The sequence below is a fragment of the Phycomyces blakesleeanus genome (assembly GCF_001638985.1).
Source record: "Phycomyces blakesleeanus NRRL 1555(-) unplaced genomic scaffold PHYBLscaffold_35, whole genome shotgun sequence".
NCBI lineage: Eukaryota > Fungi > Mucoromycota > Mucoromycetes > Mucorales > Phycomycetaceae > Phycomyces > Phycomyces blakesleeanus.
Genome location: NW_017265165.1, coordinates 149,528 through 170,202, shown reverse-complemented (window position 1 = coordinate 170,202; position 20,675 = coordinate 149,528). Strand labels below are relative to the sequence as shown.

At 35.4% G+C, this 20,675-nt stretch overlaps 7 protein-coding genes across 7 annotated transcripts; 5 read left to right on the top strand and 2 right to left on the bottom strand.

Moving 5' to 3' along the window:
- Positions 1-222: 222 nt before the first annotated feature.
- On the bottom strand, positions 223-1,912 carry PHYBLDRAFT_175080 (hypothetical protein; the record flags this gene model as incomplete). Its single annotated transcript, XM_018437403.1, has 4 exons — positions 223-229; positions 360-363; positions 751-1,219; positions 1,367-1,912. 4 exons carry the CDS (start codon positions 1,910-1,912, stop codon positions 223-225), a joined length of 1,026 nt encoding a protein of 341 aa, XP_018284571.1.
- A 1,313-nt stretch (positions 1,913-3,225) lies between these two features.
- Positions 3,226-6,670, top strand: PHYBLDRAFT_183832 (hypothetical protein). The gene is made up of 13 exons (XM_018438843.1): positions 3,226-3,354; positions 3,420-3,459; positions 3,597-3,699; positions 3,788-3,883; positions 4,021-4,142; positions 4,236-4,770; positions 4,844-4,903; positions 5,007-5,101; positions 5,199-5,397; positions 5,487-5,579; positions 5,664-5,778; positions 5,976-6,262; positions 6,355-6,670. The coding sequence occupies exons 1-13, from the start codon at positions 3,237-3,239 to the stop codon at positions 6,637-6,639; spliced, it is 2,148 nt and encodes a 715-aa protein (XP_018284570.1). The 5' UTR covers positions 3,226-3,236; the 3' UTR covers positions 6,640-6,670.
- Positions 6,671-7,567: 897 nt separating this feature from the next.
- On the top strand, positions 7,568-9,367 carry CarG2 (geranylgeranyl pyrophosphate synthetase; the record flags this gene model as incomplete). The annotated part of the gene is made up of 8 exons (XM_018438842.1): positions 7,568-7,675; positions 7,732-7,886; positions 7,957-8,120; positions 8,229-8,258; positions 8,332-8,403; positions 8,493-8,553; positions 8,648-8,726; positions 8,798-9,367. The coding sequence occupies 8 exons, from the start codon at positions 7,568-7,570 to the stop codon at positions 9,095-9,097; spliced, it is 969 nt and encodes a 322-aa protein (XP_018284569.1). The 3' UTR covers positions 9,098-9,367.
- A 4,501-nt stretch (positions 9,368-13,868) lies between these two features.
- On the top strand, positions 13,869-15,321 carry PHYBLDRAFT_67409 (hypothetical protein; the record flags this gene model as incomplete). The annotated part of the gene is made up of 4 exons (XM_018441792.1): positions 13,869-13,887; positions 14,341-14,607; positions 14,702-14,822; positions 14,931-15,321. 4 exons carry the CDS (start codon positions 13,869-13,871, stop codon positions 15,319-15,321), a joined length of 798 nt encoding a protein of 265 aa, XP_018284568.1.
- Positions 15,322-15,837: 516 nt separating this feature from the next.
- Positions 15,838-16,593, top strand: PHYBLDRAFT_175076 (hypothetical protein; the record flags this gene model as incomplete). Its single annotated transcript, XM_018437402.1, has 1 exon — positions 15,838-16,593. One exon carries the CDS (start codon positions 15,838-15,840, stop codon positions 16,591-16,593), a length of 756 nt encoding a protein of 251 aa, XP_018284567.1.
- A 56-nt stretch (positions 16,594-16,649) lies between these two features.
- PHYBLDRAFT_152330 (hypothetical protein) lies at positions 16,650-17,351 on the bottom strand (the record flags this gene model as incomplete). Its single annotated transcript, XM_018432890.1, has 6 exons — positions 16,650-16,740; positions 16,831-16,911; positions 16,957-17,015; positions 17,065-17,147; positions 17,205-17,286; positions 17,346-17,351. The coding sequence occupies 6 exons, from the start codon at positions 17,349-17,351 to the stop codon at positions 16,650-16,652; spliced, it is 402 nt and encodes a 133-aa protein (XP_018284566.1).
- Positions 17,352-18,017: 666 nt separating this feature from the next.
- PHYBLDRAFT_152329 (hypothetical protein) lies at positions 18,018-18,851 on the top strand (the record flags this gene model as incomplete). Its single annotated transcript, XM_018432889.1, has 1 exon — positions 18,018-18,851. One exon carries the CDS (start codon positions 18,018-18,020, stop codon positions 18,849-18,851), a length of 834 nt encoding a protein of 277 aa, XP_018284565.1.
- Between the last annotated feature and the right edge of the window lie 1,824 nt (positions 18,852-20,675).

Genomic DNA, 20,675 nt, shown 5'->3' with positions numbered 1-20,675 from the left:
AAATAAAATGATTTCATTGGTTTTGGTGGATAAAATATTAAACATGTTATTGTTAGCAACAAGCGAATAGGCTGGCGTGGATTTTTCCAAAACGATCATGATGATTGTAATAATCATATATACATTTTTGATTTGTGAGGCGCACAAAATTACACACACACACACACACAAAACAAGGAGGGAAACAAGGAGGGAATGAGGGGAGTTTTATTATTATTGCTATTAGTTACTATATACATACAAAATGTATAAATGTACAGTTTATATATTATAAATATATAATTAATATATTTATCTATGTATTGGTCACCTCAGCTTAGATGATAACGCTTAACAACATGAATCAGGAAATTACTTACTTATCTAATTATAAATAATAAATAAATAAAATAATTAAAAATAATTAAAAATAATTAAAATTATTATTATTACTTATTATTTATTATTAACTTATTATATTTAATAATAATAATAATAATAAAATAATTAAATAAAAATGTCAATTCCAAATTGAGCTATTTCAGGAACCTCGGAAATTGAGCTTATTCAAAAAGGCTACAAAATTCATAAGCATCTGTTACTCTGTCTTATTTGGTAAACAAATATGTATAGAGTTGATTGTTATTTCTCGCATTTTGATAATGAAAGAATAAAATAAAGTAAAATAAAATATATAAAAACAAGGTTATGAAGAGAATGAAGGAATACTAGTTAATGTCTTGTCTCTGCTCGTTCGCCATCCCATAGTACCTGGCCAGAGAATTATGCCAAGAATAAGGCCTACAACAAGTATCACACACAGCAGAATAAACGCATTCCTACACCTGTACTTCCACATCATGTCCGCACGCTTGTCCACCGAAGTCTGACCAGCATGTGCAGTCGGCGTATGAACAGCCCCAAAGGCCCAGACAAGCGGACAGAAGAACCCAAGGATGAAATACAGAAATGACGGTCGACAGGGAAGTGACCATCTTCTACTCGGCCCTTGTGCAACATTCTCTGATAAATCTTCAGTAGACACCAGTACCTCGTCTTTCCATTTCCCAGCCCGGTCCCGCAAATGCTTCGGCCATTTCTCTGCTTTTATAAACCCTTTTACAGGGTGTCGTACAATATCATTCTCGTCCTTAAACCCTTGTTGTCGGATCAGATTGAGCAATTCCATCCTATCGACCTGTTTCTTCTCTTCAGAAGTCATCGGTCGGTATTCTGGCTCCTTGAAGAAAGTCGACGGACAAGGCAAGATCTCAATTTGATTATTCATCGTCTGTTTAAAAACAGCTGAGGTATGATTGCTATTATTATTATTATTATTATTGTTATTGTTGTTGTTGTTATTATGATGATGATGATGCTGGGTCACTTCAAACTCCAAATGTCCGATGCTAGGCAAGGTAGGCGTGGGTGCAGCAGAAAATATTCTAGAGCACGGCGCGACCCCACATTGATAGAACCCAGAGCTCGAAAGCCGTGTCTGTTCAGGAATCTGATCAATATTATCCGACGTCGTATGAACATAGAACCGACTGGTGCTTCTGCTCATCTGCTTGGATTTTGACTGGATGTCGAACGAGTATTGTGGATCAAAATAGGATTCCCATTGTTGATGTTCTTTTGTACTGTTGTGAGTCTGAAGAGGAAATATAATTGTCGAGCCTTGCAAGGAAATACTGCTGCCTGCCATATTGACAGATATCGGCGAAGACATAACATTGGCCCGACTGTTGTTAGACGTAGAGTAAGTAGATGGTCTGGTGTTATCAAGGTAGTTATTGTTGGATATCTGGACAGAATATGGTAGAGGTAACGGCTTTCTGTATCGTGCTTTGTCTACAGAAAATGACATATCAAGATGAATGTCTTGAGACTTTGGCATCTCTGCCTGGTTTTGGGGGACTGGGATGTTCATCGAAATAGACGCACACGCACGCATACACACACACACACACGCACACACACACACACTGGTGTAATTGTAGTGGTCAGGACAGAGCAGGGAGAAGAAGAAAAAGGGGGCATAGAATGCGAATTCTTGTTAGTTTTCTAATTTCGTTGATGTTCCCGTTGTGTTGGAAAGCTGTCCATAGAGGATTGACGCGTTCTCAGACCAATTACAGCTATTATTCCCCGGTAATTTATACCTCTTCTCTATCTCTCTCTCTCTTGCCTTTCTTTCTGGTTCAATTTTACTAGTGCACAATATATCTTTTCTATGATGCTTTGCTATTTTAATGAAATTGAGGCATTTTAGATTACTGCTATTATTATTATTATTGAGGATCTCATCCAAATAAGCAAGACACCTCAGAATATTCACTTTTGTTGTGGAAGTGGAAAGACGAATCATCTTAAATTTCAAGTAGAAAGATATCGTAATAAACTCGATCCAAATCCATCAAGATCTGTATGATTTTATTTTATTTATTTATTTTTTAACAAAAATGTCTTGACTTTCTATAGTGTCTAATCAGTCGACCGTTGGCTTAGGAGAATAAGTGGCAATTTAGTGTGTGTGTGTAAGGACTAAATAGATATATATCTGTCGTAAAATTATAAGCAAGTAGTTTCCTCAAGATATCATGTATCATCCTTAACTGCTCTGATAACCTTGCATCTATTTTAATACATATTTTTTTGGTCTCACTATATAATAAATATATTCCCAAGGCTTAAAGAGACAGACAGAAGAAAAACATATTTGAATCCTAGAGCATACATATTCTAATCTCCTTGGTTTGGTTTGCTTTGCTTTGATCTTATTGCCTTGTTGCCTTTCCTACCACTCCATAGTCCAACCTTGGCTTTGAATTCCGATTTCACTAAATTCGATTCTCACATGATGTGTTCAAAAAAAATCACCTTGAGTCCAATAAGACTATGTGTATGTGATATGTTGTATGGCTCTGTGCTGATCTGCTTTGGCAATATATTAAAGGCATTCACCATGCATATAATACCCACACACACACACACACACACATGTACACAAAAAAAGTAAAATAGAGTAAATTTGTATGTGGATTTCACACAAGCTCAACCTTGTATGTGACTCGTGAATTTAATGTCTTGCTTCTTTCTTTCTTCTAACCCAATAGCAAGGCAGAGTGCTTTTTTTCCCACGCGTTTAAGCATTTGTGTTTCTCGGTTTCCTTTTTGCAAACCCTTACCCCACTTACACTCTTCTCTCCTTCTTCCCCCTCTTTTTTTTTCTATTGTGTGTGTCAGAGTGCATCATGTTTACCCATTTGAGAGCTTGTAAGACTACTGTAGCATTGTCTACAAAGGTCTTACCGAACCGCTGGACCACGGCCACCCTTACTGTCACTCGTTCCTGGTACAGTACTTCAGTTGGTACGCAATTTAATTAATATATTCCCACGATCTGTTATATGCCCTGCTAACATCTTGATCTATAGAACGCAAATCTCTTTTTGATAAGATCTTGATCGCCAATAGGTGAGTTTAACTACACATCAGATCCCGATGATATATTCTCCAAACCGACAAAAAGAGAAGAATATGAAAGAAAAGGAGAGGAGGAATATATAGGATGTGATTGGCATTTTATTCATTGATATTGAATGGAAATATAGAGGTGAGATTGCTTGCCGTGTCATGCGTACAGCAAAGTCGCTTGGCATAAAGACCGTAGCAGTCTATAGTGACGCAGATGTGCATGCCCAGCATGTGAAGATGGTGAGTGGATGATATTATGGATGTTATATTAAGCATACCATGAATTAATTATGAATGTATGTGGTAAAATAAAATAATAATAAAAAAGGCCGATGAGGCATATTGGATTGGTCCGCCAGCATCGGCTGAGAGCTACCTTTCGATTGACAAGATCATTGAAGTGGCCAAGAAGAGTGGATCTCAGGTGGGTAATTTTTTTTCTGTTGGTGGTGAAATTAGAACAAGAATAAGAATAAGATATATGTATGTGTTTAACATAAATTGTAACAGCAGTAATAATGATCACTCGTTCAATTTAATCTCATGCCAACCTTTACTTAGGCTATTCATCCAGGCTATGGTTTCTTGTCAGAAAATGCCGACTTTTCTGACCGTGTAAAGGCAGAAAAACTTGCTTTTATTGGTCCTTCTGGTGATGCGATGCGTTCAATGGGATCAAAGAGGTGAGTAAGATAAGTGAGCCGTATATGGTGAAGCAAGAAAGAAAAAAGAAAATTGTACTCAACCTATGCTGTGTTTTCTGCCTTGGGATCCAGTGAATCAAAGTATATTATGGAGAGAGCTGGTGTTCCTGTGGTGCCTGGTTATCACGGAGACAACCAAGATGTCGCATTCTTAAAGGAACAGGCTTCTCTGATTGGCTACCCTGTGCTGATCAAGGCTATTAAGGGAGGAGGAGGAAAGGGTATGCGAATTGTTCGTACTCCGGATGAATTTGAACAGATGCTGTCTTCATCCAAGCAGGAGTCAATCAAGTCCTTTGGTGATGACAAGGTTTTGATCGAAAGATACCTCGAGCGCCCTCGCCATGTGGAAGTACAAGTTTTTGCAGATCAGCACAACAACGTGGTTCATTTGTTTGAGCGGGATTGCTCAGTCCAGCGTCGTCACCAGAAAGTCATTGAGGAGGCCCCTGCTCCCGGCCTGTCGGAAGAGATCCGTGCTGATTTGGGTGCAAAAGCAGTAGCTGCAGCCCGTGCAGTTGGTTATGAGAATGCAGGCACGGTCGAGTTCATTATGGACAACATTGACAAGAAATTCTACTTTATGGAAATGAACACCCGCCTCCAGGTTAGTTGTGCTCATCTTGGTTACATCTCATTTTGGCAGTTTGAAAACGAGACATAATTGCTGTTATTTTTAGGTTGAGCATCCTGTCACTGAAATGGTCACCAACACTGATTTGGTTCAGTGGCAGCTAGAAGTAAGATAAATAAAGGCGATCATCAATCCAACCTTTACACAAACCAAGAAGAAGTCAAAGAAGTTAAAGAAGAAGAGGAAGAAGCTTATGATTAAACATTTAGGTTGCGTCCGGTAACACACTTCCAATGTCTCAAAGTCAATTATCCTTGACTGGTCATGCATTTGAGGCACGCGTCTATGCTGAGAACCCAACAAAGTAGGCATAAAAAGAAGAAGAAGAAGAAGTAGTAGTAGTAAAAGAGGCTTAATTCCCTAAATAATATATATATAACGGTTTGTTTTATTTTATGTAGCAATTTCTTGCCAGATACAGGACCGCTTTTCAGTGTTCGCACCCCGCCTACTTCTGGAGATGTTCGATTAGAGACTGGGTTTATCGAAGGTGATCAGATCAGTGTATACTATGATCCAATGATCTCTAAGCTTGTCGTACGCGGTGATAATCGTGATGATGCTCTTCGCCGTTTCCGCCTTGCATTGGAGCAATATCAAGTAAAGCAATTAAACTAATGTCTCGAAAGATAAGCTAGATTATTGATACTAACTGCGGACAATTGATGTCGATAATCAATAAATAATAGGTTGTTGGACTAAATACCAATATTGACTTTTTGAGAAAGGTTGCCAGCCACCCTGCCTTTATCAAAGGAGAAGTAGAGACTGGCTTTATTCAGGTAAGCTTAATTAGATTAGCAGCAGATACAGCTATCGTCTAAATCTATATATATATAAAATGTATAACATTTGCATGGTATTAGGAATTCGAACAAGACTTATTGGGTGTACCTGTCCCGCCTAACCCTGTCACACTTGCCCTGGCTGCGGGTGTGATCCGACACCAAGAGGCCACAGCAATTAAACCGAGTGCCAAAGGTATAAATATACAATTATACAAGTCTTTTTTTTTATTATTATGATTATGATTATGATTATGATTATGATTATGATTATGATTATTATTATTATTCTACTTTATTTGATAAAACTAAAGAATACAAATGCAAGTATTCGAATGGTACTAATGATAAATTAATTCTATATCTTCTTCTTCTTCTTCTTCTTTAAAATAGATCCTTTTAGTCCTTGGTCTAATCTTCACAATGGCTTCCGTTTAAACACTAAAGATAGTTCCAAGACTGTATTCATTGTGGACAATGTAGAATACGATGTGCTTGTTACACCCAATTCGACCAACACACTGGATCTTGAGGTGCGCCAGAGCTCAGAAACACTCAAGATCTATTCAGATGTCGTTATTTCTCGGGACGTAGATGGCCAGTGGGTATCGAATATCGATAATAAATCAGTAAAATCCAATGTTGTTGTACACAATGACAAGGTTGCCGTGTTTAATGAGGTAATGTTGATAGGAAGGTTATGAGTTACATGTATTGTTAAGTGAGGCTGTAAGTGTACTCAATAATATATGTTTTATGTATCATATAAAAGTATGGTAGAACAGATGTACGATTGGCTGTCCCAGCATATGTTACAGGTGGTGAAGATGCAAATGGTGCAGCTGGTTCAGTCAAGACCCCCATGCCATGTAAGATCTCCCAAGTATTGGTCCAGGCTGGACAGAAGATTGAAAAAGATAGCGTTCTGGTGGTACTTGAGGCAATGAAGATGGAACATGTCATCAGGGCCCCAGCAGCAGGCGTAGTAGACCAAGTGTTGTACAGTGTGGGGGATTTAGTTGAAGAGAACAAGAGTCTGGTGACGTTTTGCGAATAAAATTATACAACACACAGACATGCGCACACACACAATATATATATATATATATATAATATATAATATAATATAAATAAAGTATAAAGTATAAAGTATAATACATCTATATATATAAAAGAGAGAGAGAGAGAGATTTGTAGAAAGTTAAAGATAGAGAAGCGCTCGGACACTCAAACAGATAGAGAATAGAGAAGACTTGGGTTCTAAAAGTAGTAAGGATATAAAATAAAAGAAAGAGACCTCTAATAAAAAGATTACCAGACCATCATATTGATGTTGCACTCAGCGGATCGTCTGCGAATGTTCATCTGTTTAATGATACACGGTGCAAATACAGCACAATAAAATCCAGATTGCAGGCACAAACATGTCGCGGTTATAAACCTTGGCGGTCATAAATTTATATATATATTTTATTTTTTATTTTAGAAGACAAAATTTTGCTACCTTATTACATATATAGATTAAAATATTACAATTTCATTGTCTTTTAGCCACATGAATCAGCTGTCTAGTACCATTACTACCATGGTAGCCGTCAAACTGACCAAAAAGGAGTCTTGGAGAAACCAAATAAAAAAAAAGAGGGGGAGTGAAAGAAAGAAATTGAGAAATAGAGAAAGAAATGAGAGAGCGGAAGAAGGAGTGTAGCTGTGCAACCGGTCATGCTTCCGCAGGGGTACCAAACTGTGAGTTGCGTTTAAGGTAGGAAGCAGTAGCACCGTAGCACTGAACCTCGTTCTTATCCAACGTGTCCGAGCTTGTCACCCACCCCCAATTCCTCTCCCCCCTCTCACTCTCTCTTTGTCTTTGAAAGCAATTACCAAAAAAAAAAAAAAAAAAAAACCCCCAATTAATATCAAATTATAAAAACCACACAAAAATTCTCTTCTGCTTTCTTTTCCATTTCATTATTCAATCATTCACAATGCTTACTGTCCAATTTGATTCCAAGAACACCTTTGTTGAGCCCCACTCCAATGTCGCCTTTGCTGACTTGCCGGTCAAGTCCAGCACCAAGAAGAACCAGGAGGAGGTGATTATCTGCTCTACATTAATCATACTGGATTGGCAATATTTACTCTTCATTAGATCCTTCTCGAGCCCTTTACCTATCTCTGCAACAACCCAGGAAAAGATGTTCGCGCAAAGATGATTGAGGCATTTGACTACTGGATTAATGTCCCCAAGGAATCCCTCAATGTCATCACCCGTGTCATTGAGATGCTCCACAGCGCCAGTCTCTTGTAAGCTTACAACATACGCCCTTTCCTGTTACATGTCTTCAATAAGCCCATTGACACTCCACACAAATAGGATTGACGATGTTGAGGATGGCTCTATCTTACGCCGTGGTGTTCCTGCCGCTCACCACTTGTACGGTATTCCCCAGACAATCAATTGCGCAAACTATGTCTATTTCTTGGCACTCTCGGAGCTTAACAAGCTTAACAACCCCAAGATGGTCATTATCTACACCGGTAAGTCCATGGCCTATGTCTATAAATCTCTTTTTCTTTCTTTTTAGATTACTGCTTCCAAAGCAAAATTTCTGATTGAGTTTTATTTTTATTTTCTTTGTGTGCCAGAGGAACTCGTGAATCTCCATCGGGGACAAGGTACGTGTAACCCATTTAGGCTCCTTCTAGACTACACAAATGGCAGGCTTCTGACAGTTTATTGTGTAACTAGGCATGGAACTATTCTGGAGAGATACTCTGACATGCCCTTCCGAAGAGGAATTCATTGAAATGGTCGACAACAGTAAGTTGTTTTTTTTCTTTTTTTCTTATTAAAAAAAAGTATCTCATCACAGCTCATCTTGACCAATTGATTATCTTATCAATCATCAGAAACCGGTGGTCTTTTGCGTTTGGCAGTAAAGCTGATGCAAGAAGCCAGCAATTCTGAGCGGTAAGTAGACCGAATATATAATATATCTTTGAATATTCAGACACACACACACATAGAAAAGTGCAAATTTTCTAATAGCGTTGTCTACCTTTAGTGATTACACTGGTCTTGTTGGAAAGATTGGTATTCATTTCCAGGTTAGAGATGATTACATGAACCTTCAATCAAAAACAGTAAGTATGACTTGTATAGTAAATCTTGAGTTTCTTATTTTTGCTTATCATGTTGTGTTTTCTGTCTTTAGTACGCTGACAACAAGGGCTTCTGCGAGGACCTTACCGAAGGCAAATTCTCTTTCCCAATCATCCATTCCATTCATGCCGACCCTAACAACCGCCAGCTCATCAACATCCTCAAACAAAAAAGCTCTTCAATCGAGCTGAAGCAGTTTGCTCTTCAGCTTCTCGAAAAGACCGATACCTTTAACTACTGCCGCAAATTCCTCACCAACATTGAGAAGGAGGCAGCAGACGAGATTGCCGAGTTGGGTGGCAATCCCAAGCTTGAGAAGATCATGTCTCTTCTGAGCATCAAGGAGCAGTAAAAGTCAAGAAGTACTGTTCTCCAGAAAAAAAATTTCCTCGTCATCAACATCCTTTCCATTATTCAATATTATTATCACCCCCTCTCCCCCACCACCACCCACCCACGAGAACCCAAACCTCCTTATTCGAATCTCATTCCATCTTTACCCCATTTTTCCATATCCTCATGAGCACATAGATACAAAACGAGACGGAGCATATTTTTTTAAAATACATTGCATTATCTTATGAAAACCAAATAAATAACGTATACAGAACACTTGGTGTGTAACATTGATTTGGAAGCTTTTTTAGTAAACTTGAAGGATTTTTTTTTGGGGGTGTCGAATTCCAAAAGTTTATTGCCAAACAACTTTCCTGTATGTTGGCTATTTCTAACCACCAAGTCTTCATATAGAAGAAATGGCAACAACCAAATAAAGAAACAAAGAAATAAATTGGTATTTTCTTTATTACAACCGTGTGTCTGTGTGTCTGTGTGTCTGTGTCTATGTGTCTATGTGTCTATGTGTGTGTGTGTGTGTGTGTGTGTGGACGTGCGTGAGTGAGTGCAAATATGATTCTTTGTTGTGGCTAGCTATCTTGTATCATGTCTGTACTTATTTTTGTCTTAATGATTCAGAAGTTTGGCTAAAGCTATTCCGAAAACATAGAAGGAACATTGACCACTCAGAGAGCATTCAAACGTCTGTGGTATCGGTTGGATGACTAAATCTCCGCCTAATTCCATTTCATTGTTCTACAGGGCACGAGTTTGATTCGCTGTGTTTCGCATAAAGGCCAAAAAGAGAGAAAGAGACGTGTAAAGAGCGCCTCATTCGTATCTACGTTTTGACCAAGTGTCAATAGGTCCCATTGAACTCAATTGAGTGTGAAGTGTAAGTTTTTTGAATTTTTTTTTTTTAAAAAAAATTCAAAGATATAGAACCGTACAATAAAGCGGGGAACAACCCAAAAAAAACATAATGTTTTCCAATGTCTTTAGCACCCATGATTCTTACTAATGATACCTTGATTGAACCCTTTGAATACTACATCACTATTAACTCGTAGAGACTACAAGCCATTGAGACATCTATTGTGACACCTATCTAAAATATATTGCTCAGCGTGAGCAATATGCACTTGAAAAAGGACATTCAGCACATGTTTAGTCTTTTTTTTTTCGGGCACACTAAGTCAGCGACCGAGACTCTATAAACGGATCATTTGCCAGGTAAGATAGTCAAGTAGAAACGCGAGTCTACGGTCAATTGGCTTACTTGTAGTATATAGCCACCTAACTAAATATCTGTTACACTAGTACAGCTCAAGTGACAGTAAATTTATAATTATTATCTTTACTATATTGCTATCTAAATGATACAACGTATTATTGCTTTTCGTTAATAAGTTATAATCTCTTTATTTAGATAAAGGCAGAAGAATAAGAAAAACGACTACGCATCCTACATTATCTCATGTTTACTCGTTATCAAGCTGGTGTAAGTAAGCCAAGAGATGAGATGAATTCAATTTTGCGCTACACAACCGACACAAATCAAGCTATTCCTTTATTTTCAACATACTGTAATACTTATTTCCATTAAAGAAGAAGAAGAAAAGAGGAAAGTAAATGACTTCTAGGGACCATAACACACTTTATATATCTTGCTGAAAATTTTCTTTTGTAACTTATTCTTGCTACGATAAGCGAATACTCTAAATGTACATGTTGGTTCAATAGGATCCAAAGTTTACTGTGCAAATTAACAGATCTTTCACAAGATAATTTACGCGCCTATTTAAACCAGAAATCTACACTCATAGCATCCAATAAAAAATAAATAACCAAAGAGTAGACTAGTATTTTTAGATGCTGAATTAAACCCATCATATTCGTTTACACATATCTATCGACTTGTATATAGAGTATTTGAATACCTGCTTTGAATTTTTTGTAGGTTTTTTCTTTTTTTTTTAATTAGAGATAATAGAATATAAATGTTACCTGCAAAACAAAAATAAAATAAAAAAAAGAACGTTTGATGTGCCAATGGTACATGGAAAAAACCCACGTTTTGTCAGGTTTGCAATACATTGCCATTTAAAGTAACTAAAATATAATTTTGGGAAAAGCTGTTAACATATTTAGATTCATGCCGGGAAATCAAATCTATCTTTTATATATATATATATCTCCATGGTTACAGGGTTGACAAATAATAATAAACAAAATAAATAATAAATGAATTGGAGCATAAAAGCATATATTAAACCGTAGATAGTTTATACAGTACTATATTATGGCAGAAAAAAAAGAAGGGATAAGAATAACGAATTATTATCATTTTTATATAATTTAGGGTGTATTATGTAATTATTCTCTATTAACCGTAGTCCATGGAGCTCGAGAAGAATTTAGTCTATTTTATAGCAGTACACGTTAAATAATCAAATAAAGATTTAATACAGCATTTATGCTTTTGATAACGGAATATGTTACAATTGATTGCACTATATGTATACCAATCTATTCCGAAACTGTTTCTTAGATTTGCTCAATATTTAAAGAAGATAATAAGAAAATAATGTTCTTTGATTAATATGTACACATATGTACATATACATAGAAGCGACCGTTGAGAATCCGATGTTATGTTACCCTGATTTTATTTTTGCTAATATTTATTGTCTTTAAGCTAAATTTGATCCGGTTTTATTTATTCTTTGGTTGATTTGTTCAATCATAACTGATATACCTAGATTTCAAATGCCTGCACTTTTATTTATATTTATTTTTTTATATCTCAAGATCCGTGCGACAAAGGCTGTACTCAGAATTGGAAAGTCTCGGTCTTATTCTAGTCTATTTAGTGTTTTGTGAATTGAGAAGCAATACAATTCAGAGCAGCAGTGATAATTAGGGCATTCCCAGAATAATGATAAGAATATATAGTGTATCGTAAATACTCAAAACAATAAAAGTCTATGTACCGAATGGATAATAATGATAATAATGATAATAATGCTGGCTAGAATATTATTAATAGCAGAAAATACCTGTAGTCATAGCAATAACCGTAGCCGTAGCCGTAGCCATAGCAATAGTCGTAGTCATGGCTATAATAGAATATTTTCCTCCCCCCATATTTTCAGGTCGATAATTGCTTCGGCTATTCATTAAGGCCTTTGTTGTACACATAATCTGAAAACCAAGAAAGGTACTTATCTAATATATATATATATATATATATCTTTATATATGAAAGGAACAAAGAAATGTTATATGTGATATAGCTTTATATTATTAACATATATCATATATAATGGGATGAATTATTAGTAATAATGAACAATAAAAAAAACAAGATTGAAAAACCAAAACCACATTAACCAGACAATGTATGGTACATCAGCCATTACAAAGAAAATGTAGGAGCTCTAATAGAGTAAAATGTCACAAAACCAAAAAAAAAAAAAAACTTTGTATGTGTTACAAACCCATAGTCCCACCGTTGTGTAGTCAAAGAAAAAAAATCTGTTTCTTAAAATATAATAAAGTAAAATAAAATAAGAAAGTTTTATAATACGCAGATCATTAAGAGATATAAGAGATAGAGATACAAGAGATACAAGATGTGTATAAATATAATACAATTTTTTCACTTCTCTTTATGTGAAAAGGAAGCAAGGATATCCTTAAGAATTGGCAGGTTACAGAGAATATTGTATCTGTGTTCGCAACAGCACGGGTTTCGTTTAAACAAAAACTTTAATAAAATAAAATAAAAAAAAGGTCTTTTTGATGGTACCTCTCACAAAGTCAAATTCCACAAAGTTTGCCATGAATTTTTTGTATTTATTTTGAAATAAAATTAATATATATAAAGTAGACGCAATGGTGTATTTGACATCTTCTTCTAAATTACAAGCACATGTGGGCTAGTAACATCTAGGATTAAATAGCTGTAGGAGTCTCCCCCTTGCTTTCTTGCTTTCTAGACTCCCCGCTTCACTCCCTAAAATAAACAAGAGTTACTCAAGCTGTCCATTAAAGAAAGCTACCAAAAAAAAACTTGCTGCGTAGAATAATAGACCTTCTTAAAAGAGCAAACATGAACATGAATACTATTCATGAGACCGTGAGAATGCTCATGATAAGATACTCTGCCATTAATAATAGAATATATTTTTATACGCTCACTATTAAACCTGATTTATGGCTTAATGGCAATAATGATTACAAAACAAGTCAAACTGTAATTTCTAAAGACCAAAAGTATGGAGTAAGGAATGGTTGGTTACTCGAGCGTACAGTACTCCCGTAACAGCACTACTTTAAAATTGAAACTAGAATTTGGGCCATGTTTACTAAATAACTATGGCCCGAATTTTCTTCTTGTTCTTTTCAGCCACATTTTTTTTTACAAAAGCAGGCTTCATAATATATATTATACTATACTATACTTAAGGTGTGTTTAACAGCTTAGATTACTATACCATTTTGTAGTGGGTACTAAATAAATGTATAAATTTACTGTGTTCTATATAATGGTATCCATTGATAAGGAATAAATACAATTGAAGTTAATATGTTTTCACTAATAGCCCATATTATTACTATCTTTCACATACTGGCAAATATAGTGTCATACACAAGCGAATCTATGAACATAATTAGACAAAACGTCTAAAAATATAGGTGAGATAAAATTATTATTTAAAGGACTTGCCAGTAAAAAAAAACTAAGATATCTCGCAAAAGAGAGAGAGAGAGCCCTGTTCTATATGACAATAATATTGATAGGTAAATAAAGTTAGGGAATAAAGGCTTTTTATACCAATAATACAGAAGAGAAAAATTTCACAAGCGATTGCTTTTCTTCTTCTTTCAATTTTATGAATATTTCTTGTATCATTAACATAACTTTGCCACAACCTTGGTAAGTAATTATAGTGTACAAATCAATTATGTCAAGAGTTAGTGTTGGGTGATTCACTAATTTTATAGGTTTGAATATTAAGAAACGTGTGGTAGCTTAATTTGCAAAAGTATTGGGTATTGTCCATCTAAAAACTTGATGATTCCAATATATAAGCATCTAATTCAAGCTTGAGTTCTTATATACTCAGATTATATATTTATCAGCTTTCTTCTTCTTCTTCTATGAATATACATATAAAAGCGAAAGGAAATACAAGGGTGCCGACCAGCTTTTTTATATATATTGATTATTATTGGTTAATGATTAAACCATAGAATTCTTGATTTTCAAACCTTTAAAACTGGTGAAACACCTTAATAGATCTTCTTTATTTGGAGTCATCGTTAGCTATCGATACCCCAATCTATCATCTGATTTTATACCAAGTATGCTATTCTTTTGTACTTGTCATGCGATCCATGGCTTCTTTAGCAGTAGACAGAAATGTGTTCCCATATGTCATAACTGCATTGATGACCTATCCAGAACAATGAGACTCAGAGAAACAATTCAAGCAAATAATGCTAGTACATTCATCTCAGGTTAGATTATCAACACTTCCCAAGAGCCCACTTTAAAAGGGTTAATATTATTGGCTCGAAGAGGAGTGTCTATATCCATAATTTTTTTTATTAGAAGAACATGAAATAATTCCTGGTCATTACAATGTTTTTGACCTTGGAAGAAAATTTCTGTTATACTGTACGGATAAGGACTCTACTGTGACCAGACCAAGACGCTACCTATACACAATCAGGTAACGTAAAGAAGAAGAAAAACTCAAGATTCTTAAGTTTTGTAGAACTATCTTTTTGTTAAGAAAATATTAAAATCAAACAACTTGATGTTCTTGCTGTTGAACAAGCCCTCTCAAAGACTTTTCCTTTCATTTTTTAATCAGATCAGAAAGTGAATTCATCCTCAGTTTCTTTTATGCAGATATCACAAGTCAAACTGGCTATAATCATTTATTCTGCAAGCTATACACCTATTCTAACATAAAGCAATTCCAAACCAACAAAAGCCTAACAGAAAATCTACACCTCAATCTTGTTTCAGATTTTGTCTTGGTCATGAGAAACTGGTCTGTATTTCACAATAGATACCACGAATTTAATCAAGAGTGTAGGAATAGGACATTTACTCTACAAACACAGATTTCATGTCATCTTGATCGACAGATTTTGTACGTTAAAAACACTTGTCTTTATGTTTCCAGCTATCTTTTGGAAAGTTTAGACAGGGTCCCAGGATAGATTTATGGTAAACCATTACATTTCTTGGATAATTCAGTGGATTTCTTTTTGTACTGGGTGGTAGTAAGAGAGGATTTCTTTATGTCTACTGTAGATATATAAATGTGCTAAAAAAACAGTATTAAAAATGTGGAATATTGTAAAGGTGCCTTCATTTTTGAATTATACTAGAAAAGAAATGAGAGAAATTAAAATTGAATTTTTTTTTAAAAGAACTGTTTAGCTAAAACACCACTCGAAACTTGTCCTTAAACTATCAAAAATATTTGCAAGTTTTTATTAAGTTCTCTATTTTTTTTTTCAAGCCAGCAAATATTGACTCCTAAACACTACAGATATTATAATAAGAAAATAAAATAAAATATTAAAAAAAGCTTGCGTCGTGAAACCTTTAAGGTGAGAATCTTGACTTATTTATTTTATTTTATTTTTACTAACCAAATAATAATAATAGGATTACTTTAACTACTATTTTTCATGTGATTTTCTTATATCCGCGCTCATCTTGTTTCTACCATGTCTGATACACTTGACATGTCTACTGCATCCTTGGTGTCTCAGCAATCCGAGCTGGACATTGACGATAGTGTAATTCACAGTAATCACTCAAGCTTTCAACAGAGCTATTCCCCTCCGTCACAGCCAACATCACCTCTTTCGGTTCTACCAGTCAGTCAGTATACCATAAACACCGCACGCCTTGAGCAACTTGCTGCTATGGATGGGTCAGTGTCTCTTGAGTCATTACCTCCTGCTCCTGTAGCAGCACCTCTTCCAATCCCAACCGCGCCGTCTTCTGCCTGGCCTACTTGGCGCACTGTTCTCAGTGCTATTGTAGACTTTATATTCCGAGACAACAATCTTCCATTGCTCATCAACTTAATCTACCATCTTGCGGCTGCTCGCGTATTGATCGGAAGCCCAACCAAGACTTCAAAGCGCTACCTGGTTACATTTAGAACCATTGTAGAGCCATCTAAAACCCTTGCGACAGATGCATTTCGTATGATTGGGGTTATGCATCTCGCATTTGGTTTGCTGGCTGGTCTGGCACTAAAAGAAAGAAAGGTGGCTTCGGAACGTTCGGCTCTGTTGGTACTTGCTTTAGTTTCTACTGGGCAGGCGTGGGCTCATGGGAGAGCTTATGCTGCTCAATCCAGACAATATACTTTTAAAGCACTGCAAGAAATCGGATTGTTGGATGCAGTGATAGTGATGGTTAGCAGTGTGGCGTGGACAAAGACAGTACGACGAACAGGCCGAGTATTTTAATTAGGATTTATTATTGGCAGTAATAATAATAATAAAAAAAGAACTTGTGATAAAACTCATATCTTGTCTTTGGGTCCCACGAGCCCCTTTTCTACATGATAATAAACGGTGGTGGAATCTGGAGAAACTATGGCCAACGTTATTTGCCTAAAGATACAGATGAAGAGATGGTGAGAAGGTGAGCATGAATAGTGTTGATAGTGTATAATACAAATATATATATATATGTATATTTACGTTGGAGGGGTGCCTTGAAGTGTATTTGATAATCCTGCTTCTGTAATGGAAACGAAAATCGTGGCTAGTCTGATTGAAATACTAATATTAATATTAATAATGATTATGATTTTATCTACTTCTTACCGTGCCACAGATAATTGGGTCTCCTGGTGAATTGGCAATATAATGTGTCTTTGATCCAACTAAAGGCTGTGATGAGTACACAGTACACATTTACAATAGTGCCTTTACCGGTGTTCCTGGCTCATGCGCTACTATAGCACATAGACTTAGACTGTCTACTTTCTCTATCTTGACCTGCTTCCATGTCTTTTCTAATGGTAGTATAAGCCAAACGCACGTGAATTCCTTTTCTGGCTAACATTACTTACCCAGAACTAGATCAAAATAGACTTGCTTAAGAAGTGGTGTTTGCTTTGGATATACATTTGCAAATGTAGAAAATGTATCTAACTAAGCACACTACATACATAAGTTTTTTTTAACACGAATTCTATACAAGACCATCATACCAGCATAGAAGAAATTATGAAAGAGAAAAATAGTCAAAAAGATCAAGTGGCGCCTACCCTATTTTTTTCTGGTTTGGTGAATGTGGCACCGAATAACCGTCACATGTGTGTCAAAATCTGCCTTAAAGAGGTTCTTGTGGAGAAGAGCAATTGTGTAGTATTTGTATAAAGTTTACAAGTAAAGAATCACAAAAAGCAGAAATTTGGCTTTGTTATTAATTAATAAATTAATCAAATAATTAATTGATCGATTAATTGATTTATGTTTTCAATAAAGAAAAAAATGTATTGATTATTATAATGTACAATAACTCCCAAGAGATGTCAAATTTTCTAGGTGAAATCAGGAATTCAAGCCAATATCTCAATCTCGAATAAACTTGCTTTCTACAGCTGTAAACACGTCAGTCAAACGAACATTTAGTATTATGTTTATAACCATCATATCTCTGAATAAGATGTGCTTGTTTGTATTATATTTGTGTTATGTAAAAGATGGTTATGTATTTGTATTTGTATAGTTTTAGTATTGTATGTATACAAGCGTGAATAAAAATCAGTCAATCTTGAAATTATGCTTTCTTATAGGTAAAGCATGTAATAATGGCTTTATTTGGATGTCAAAGAGTCAGGCAAAAAAAAAAGGCTGAAATAATTAATTGTTGAGATGCAATGCCTTCCAGGACGGAATTCAGAAATAAAGGAAGACATATAAATACAACGTTGTCTAACTATTTCCGCTCGACTTTGCTCATTTCAATTACTATTGTCGCTATGCGTCTCTACCTTGTTTCTCTTGCCCTTATTGTGGCTGTTCAATACACCTCTGCCGCATACACCCTTAATAAAGCATATATAAAATCCAATGATATTCCTTTCGCAGCAAACCCCGCATCATTACTAGTCCCCAATTTTGGCGAAAAGTTGTATGATGATCTTCGAAACATTGTCCAGAAACGAAGCTTTGGTGATTTCTTCAAGAGTCTTGTATATATAAACGAACCTTTCCAATTCGGATCGGCACCAATACCAGTACCAGCAAAAGCAGCAGCTGCAGCGGCGGCGGAACTTATCTCGGAATCCAAGGCACACAGGGGTATTATCGCGCAGGCCGTGGATTATAAGAATCTCCCGCTTGGGCCAGTGGCAAAGGGACTTATTGACAGTCAACCCGGTGCGATCTCTCGAATAGTTGCTCCCAAGATTAAAGAACTTCAGGCATCCCGTTCTTACAACGATCTCAAAAAGCGTGGCATGTTCGATTTTGATGATTTGCTAGACGATCTTCCCGTGTTAGAAATAGCGGCTGAAAATAGAGTCTCGGGTGAAGCCAGCATTGCCATGTCCTCTTCTGCACCAGAGATTGTGATGATGAGCCAGGAATCTATTATGGTAGAAAGTTATCCAGAAGAGCAAATGTACTTGGATGAGATATTTCCGGAAGATAACGAGTTGTTTGATGGTGAATTATGGGCAGAGAGAGTCATATTAGATGAAGAACAATAATTGCTGTAAATTTACTAAAAAACACACACACACACATACACCCTTTAAAATGAGGGAAACGTCTGAGATTATTCTGTGAATTCTCATTCTAATTTCTATAACCATCCCACTAATATCTTTGTCTATTCTTATGTTACCTTTTTGATCTACAATTTTTATATAGACAAATCAATAAAATCAAATGTTTTTTTTTTTTAATTTATTTTATTTTACTATTTATCGATTTGTTTTTAAACGAATATTTTTTGACCGTCTAATATGTACATGTATATTGTAGTGCTTAAAAATTTAATATAATAAGGGTATATAGCTCTTGTGTGCAAAACTGGCTAGCTATTACAATACTAGTAAAATAAAATCACTTGATTTTTAGAGATAAAGTAGTATATATATCAAAGAACAGTCTCTACAAATAATTCATATATATGTTGCTGCAATTGCCGAGAAATCTTGTATAGATTGTGGTTGACTATCGTCATCCGTAATGAATGAAAGAAAAGTGTGTTACATTCTATGGATAAAAGAAAATCGATTACCCAAACGGTAATAACAAAGATGTCGTCTGACAAATATGCCATTTTCCAAATCTAATCTAATTATATTTTCAATGTCTTTCTCATTTTTGGAATCACATGTCTTACATATTACAATTCATGTCGAGTCTTTTAGAGCTAAAGAAAAAAGCGGTAAACTTAGCACAATTTCTCTTTAAGAAAAAGAACAATCTTCTACAATCCATGAATCTTCGGGAATGTTGGTACTTGGACTTAGACCAATATTAATAGAAAGAAAGAAAAGGTATTACTTGAAACACTCTAACCAATATATCCTTTAAATTTTTCCATTGATATCCCCTGAAGATTCGTATGTTTATTGACTGCTGGCTAACCCAGAGTTCCAGTCTTATACTTGAAACACTCTAATATAACTTCTACTCACTTGTCGGTAATGTCGTAACAAGATACAAAATTATGCTAGGTTTTTGTTGTAACAGTGTCAAATGGGAGATTATATTTGACCTCCCCAAAATTTCAACTACATAAAAGAGTTGTGTTGGTTGAAAGTTCTCGACTTAATTGCTGATATTGTATAAGCGGAATTGGTATCTTGCTTAAGTTAGCAAAACTTCTTCACTGCGCTACTTTCAATTAATTGTATATAAAAGAGTTTTACGCAATAAAATATTATCTGTTGTAATTTCAAGGAAAAGCACGTTATCTTGATGAAATTGATAAATATAAAGACTTGTAAATAGAGCCAAGCTTTCTGTCTTTCTCTAAAAGATGCTTACTGACGTATTAAAAATCAGAGTAGTTTTTTTTTATATATTTATTTGCTATTATAGTTTAAAACGCAAAAAATACACCCCTAAGTATGTCTTTCTCTCTCTCTCTCGCTTGAAATGGGTATTACTAGTCATATATCCCTAAAAAATATTATCCCCATCTATGTTACTTTTGTATATAGAGCCAGTGGTTGCATACGAGTACTAGATGTGTGTGTATCATGAAACAGATACAATTATATTTTACTAGAAAATTACCTAGAGCCCAATTGTGCAATAAAAGATACAGGTAATACACCTCAATTAGTGGAGAAAAGTTGGGAGGTAATATAAATGCTTAAAAGTCCACTATATAGCAAAGAGTCGAAATGATCCATCACTCTTGGGATAGCCATTTAATGGAATTAATATTGAAAAATATAAATGATGACACTTAACACTGAAAAGGTTAACTCCGTATCAGCTCTATCAAATTGATAAGTTTAAGATTCCTATCTCATCGTAGTTGTACATAAACCTTGAAGAGATCATTAAAGGCC

Excerpts from the sequence above, each read along its gene's own strand:
- PHYBLDRAFT_183832 (XM_018438843.1), top strand. The coding sequence starts at position 3,237 with ATGTTTACCCATTTGAGAGCTTGTAAGACTACTGTAGCATTGTCTACA. Across the intron at positions 3,700-3,787 it reads ATGCCCAGCATGTGAAGATG|GCCGATGAGGCATATTGGAT; the intron begins GTGAGTGGATGA and ends ATAATAAAAAAG. Across the intron at positions 4,143-4,235 it reads CGTTCAATGGGATCAAAGAG|TGAATCAAAGTATATTATGG; the intron begins GTGAGTAAGATA and ends CTTGGGATCCAG.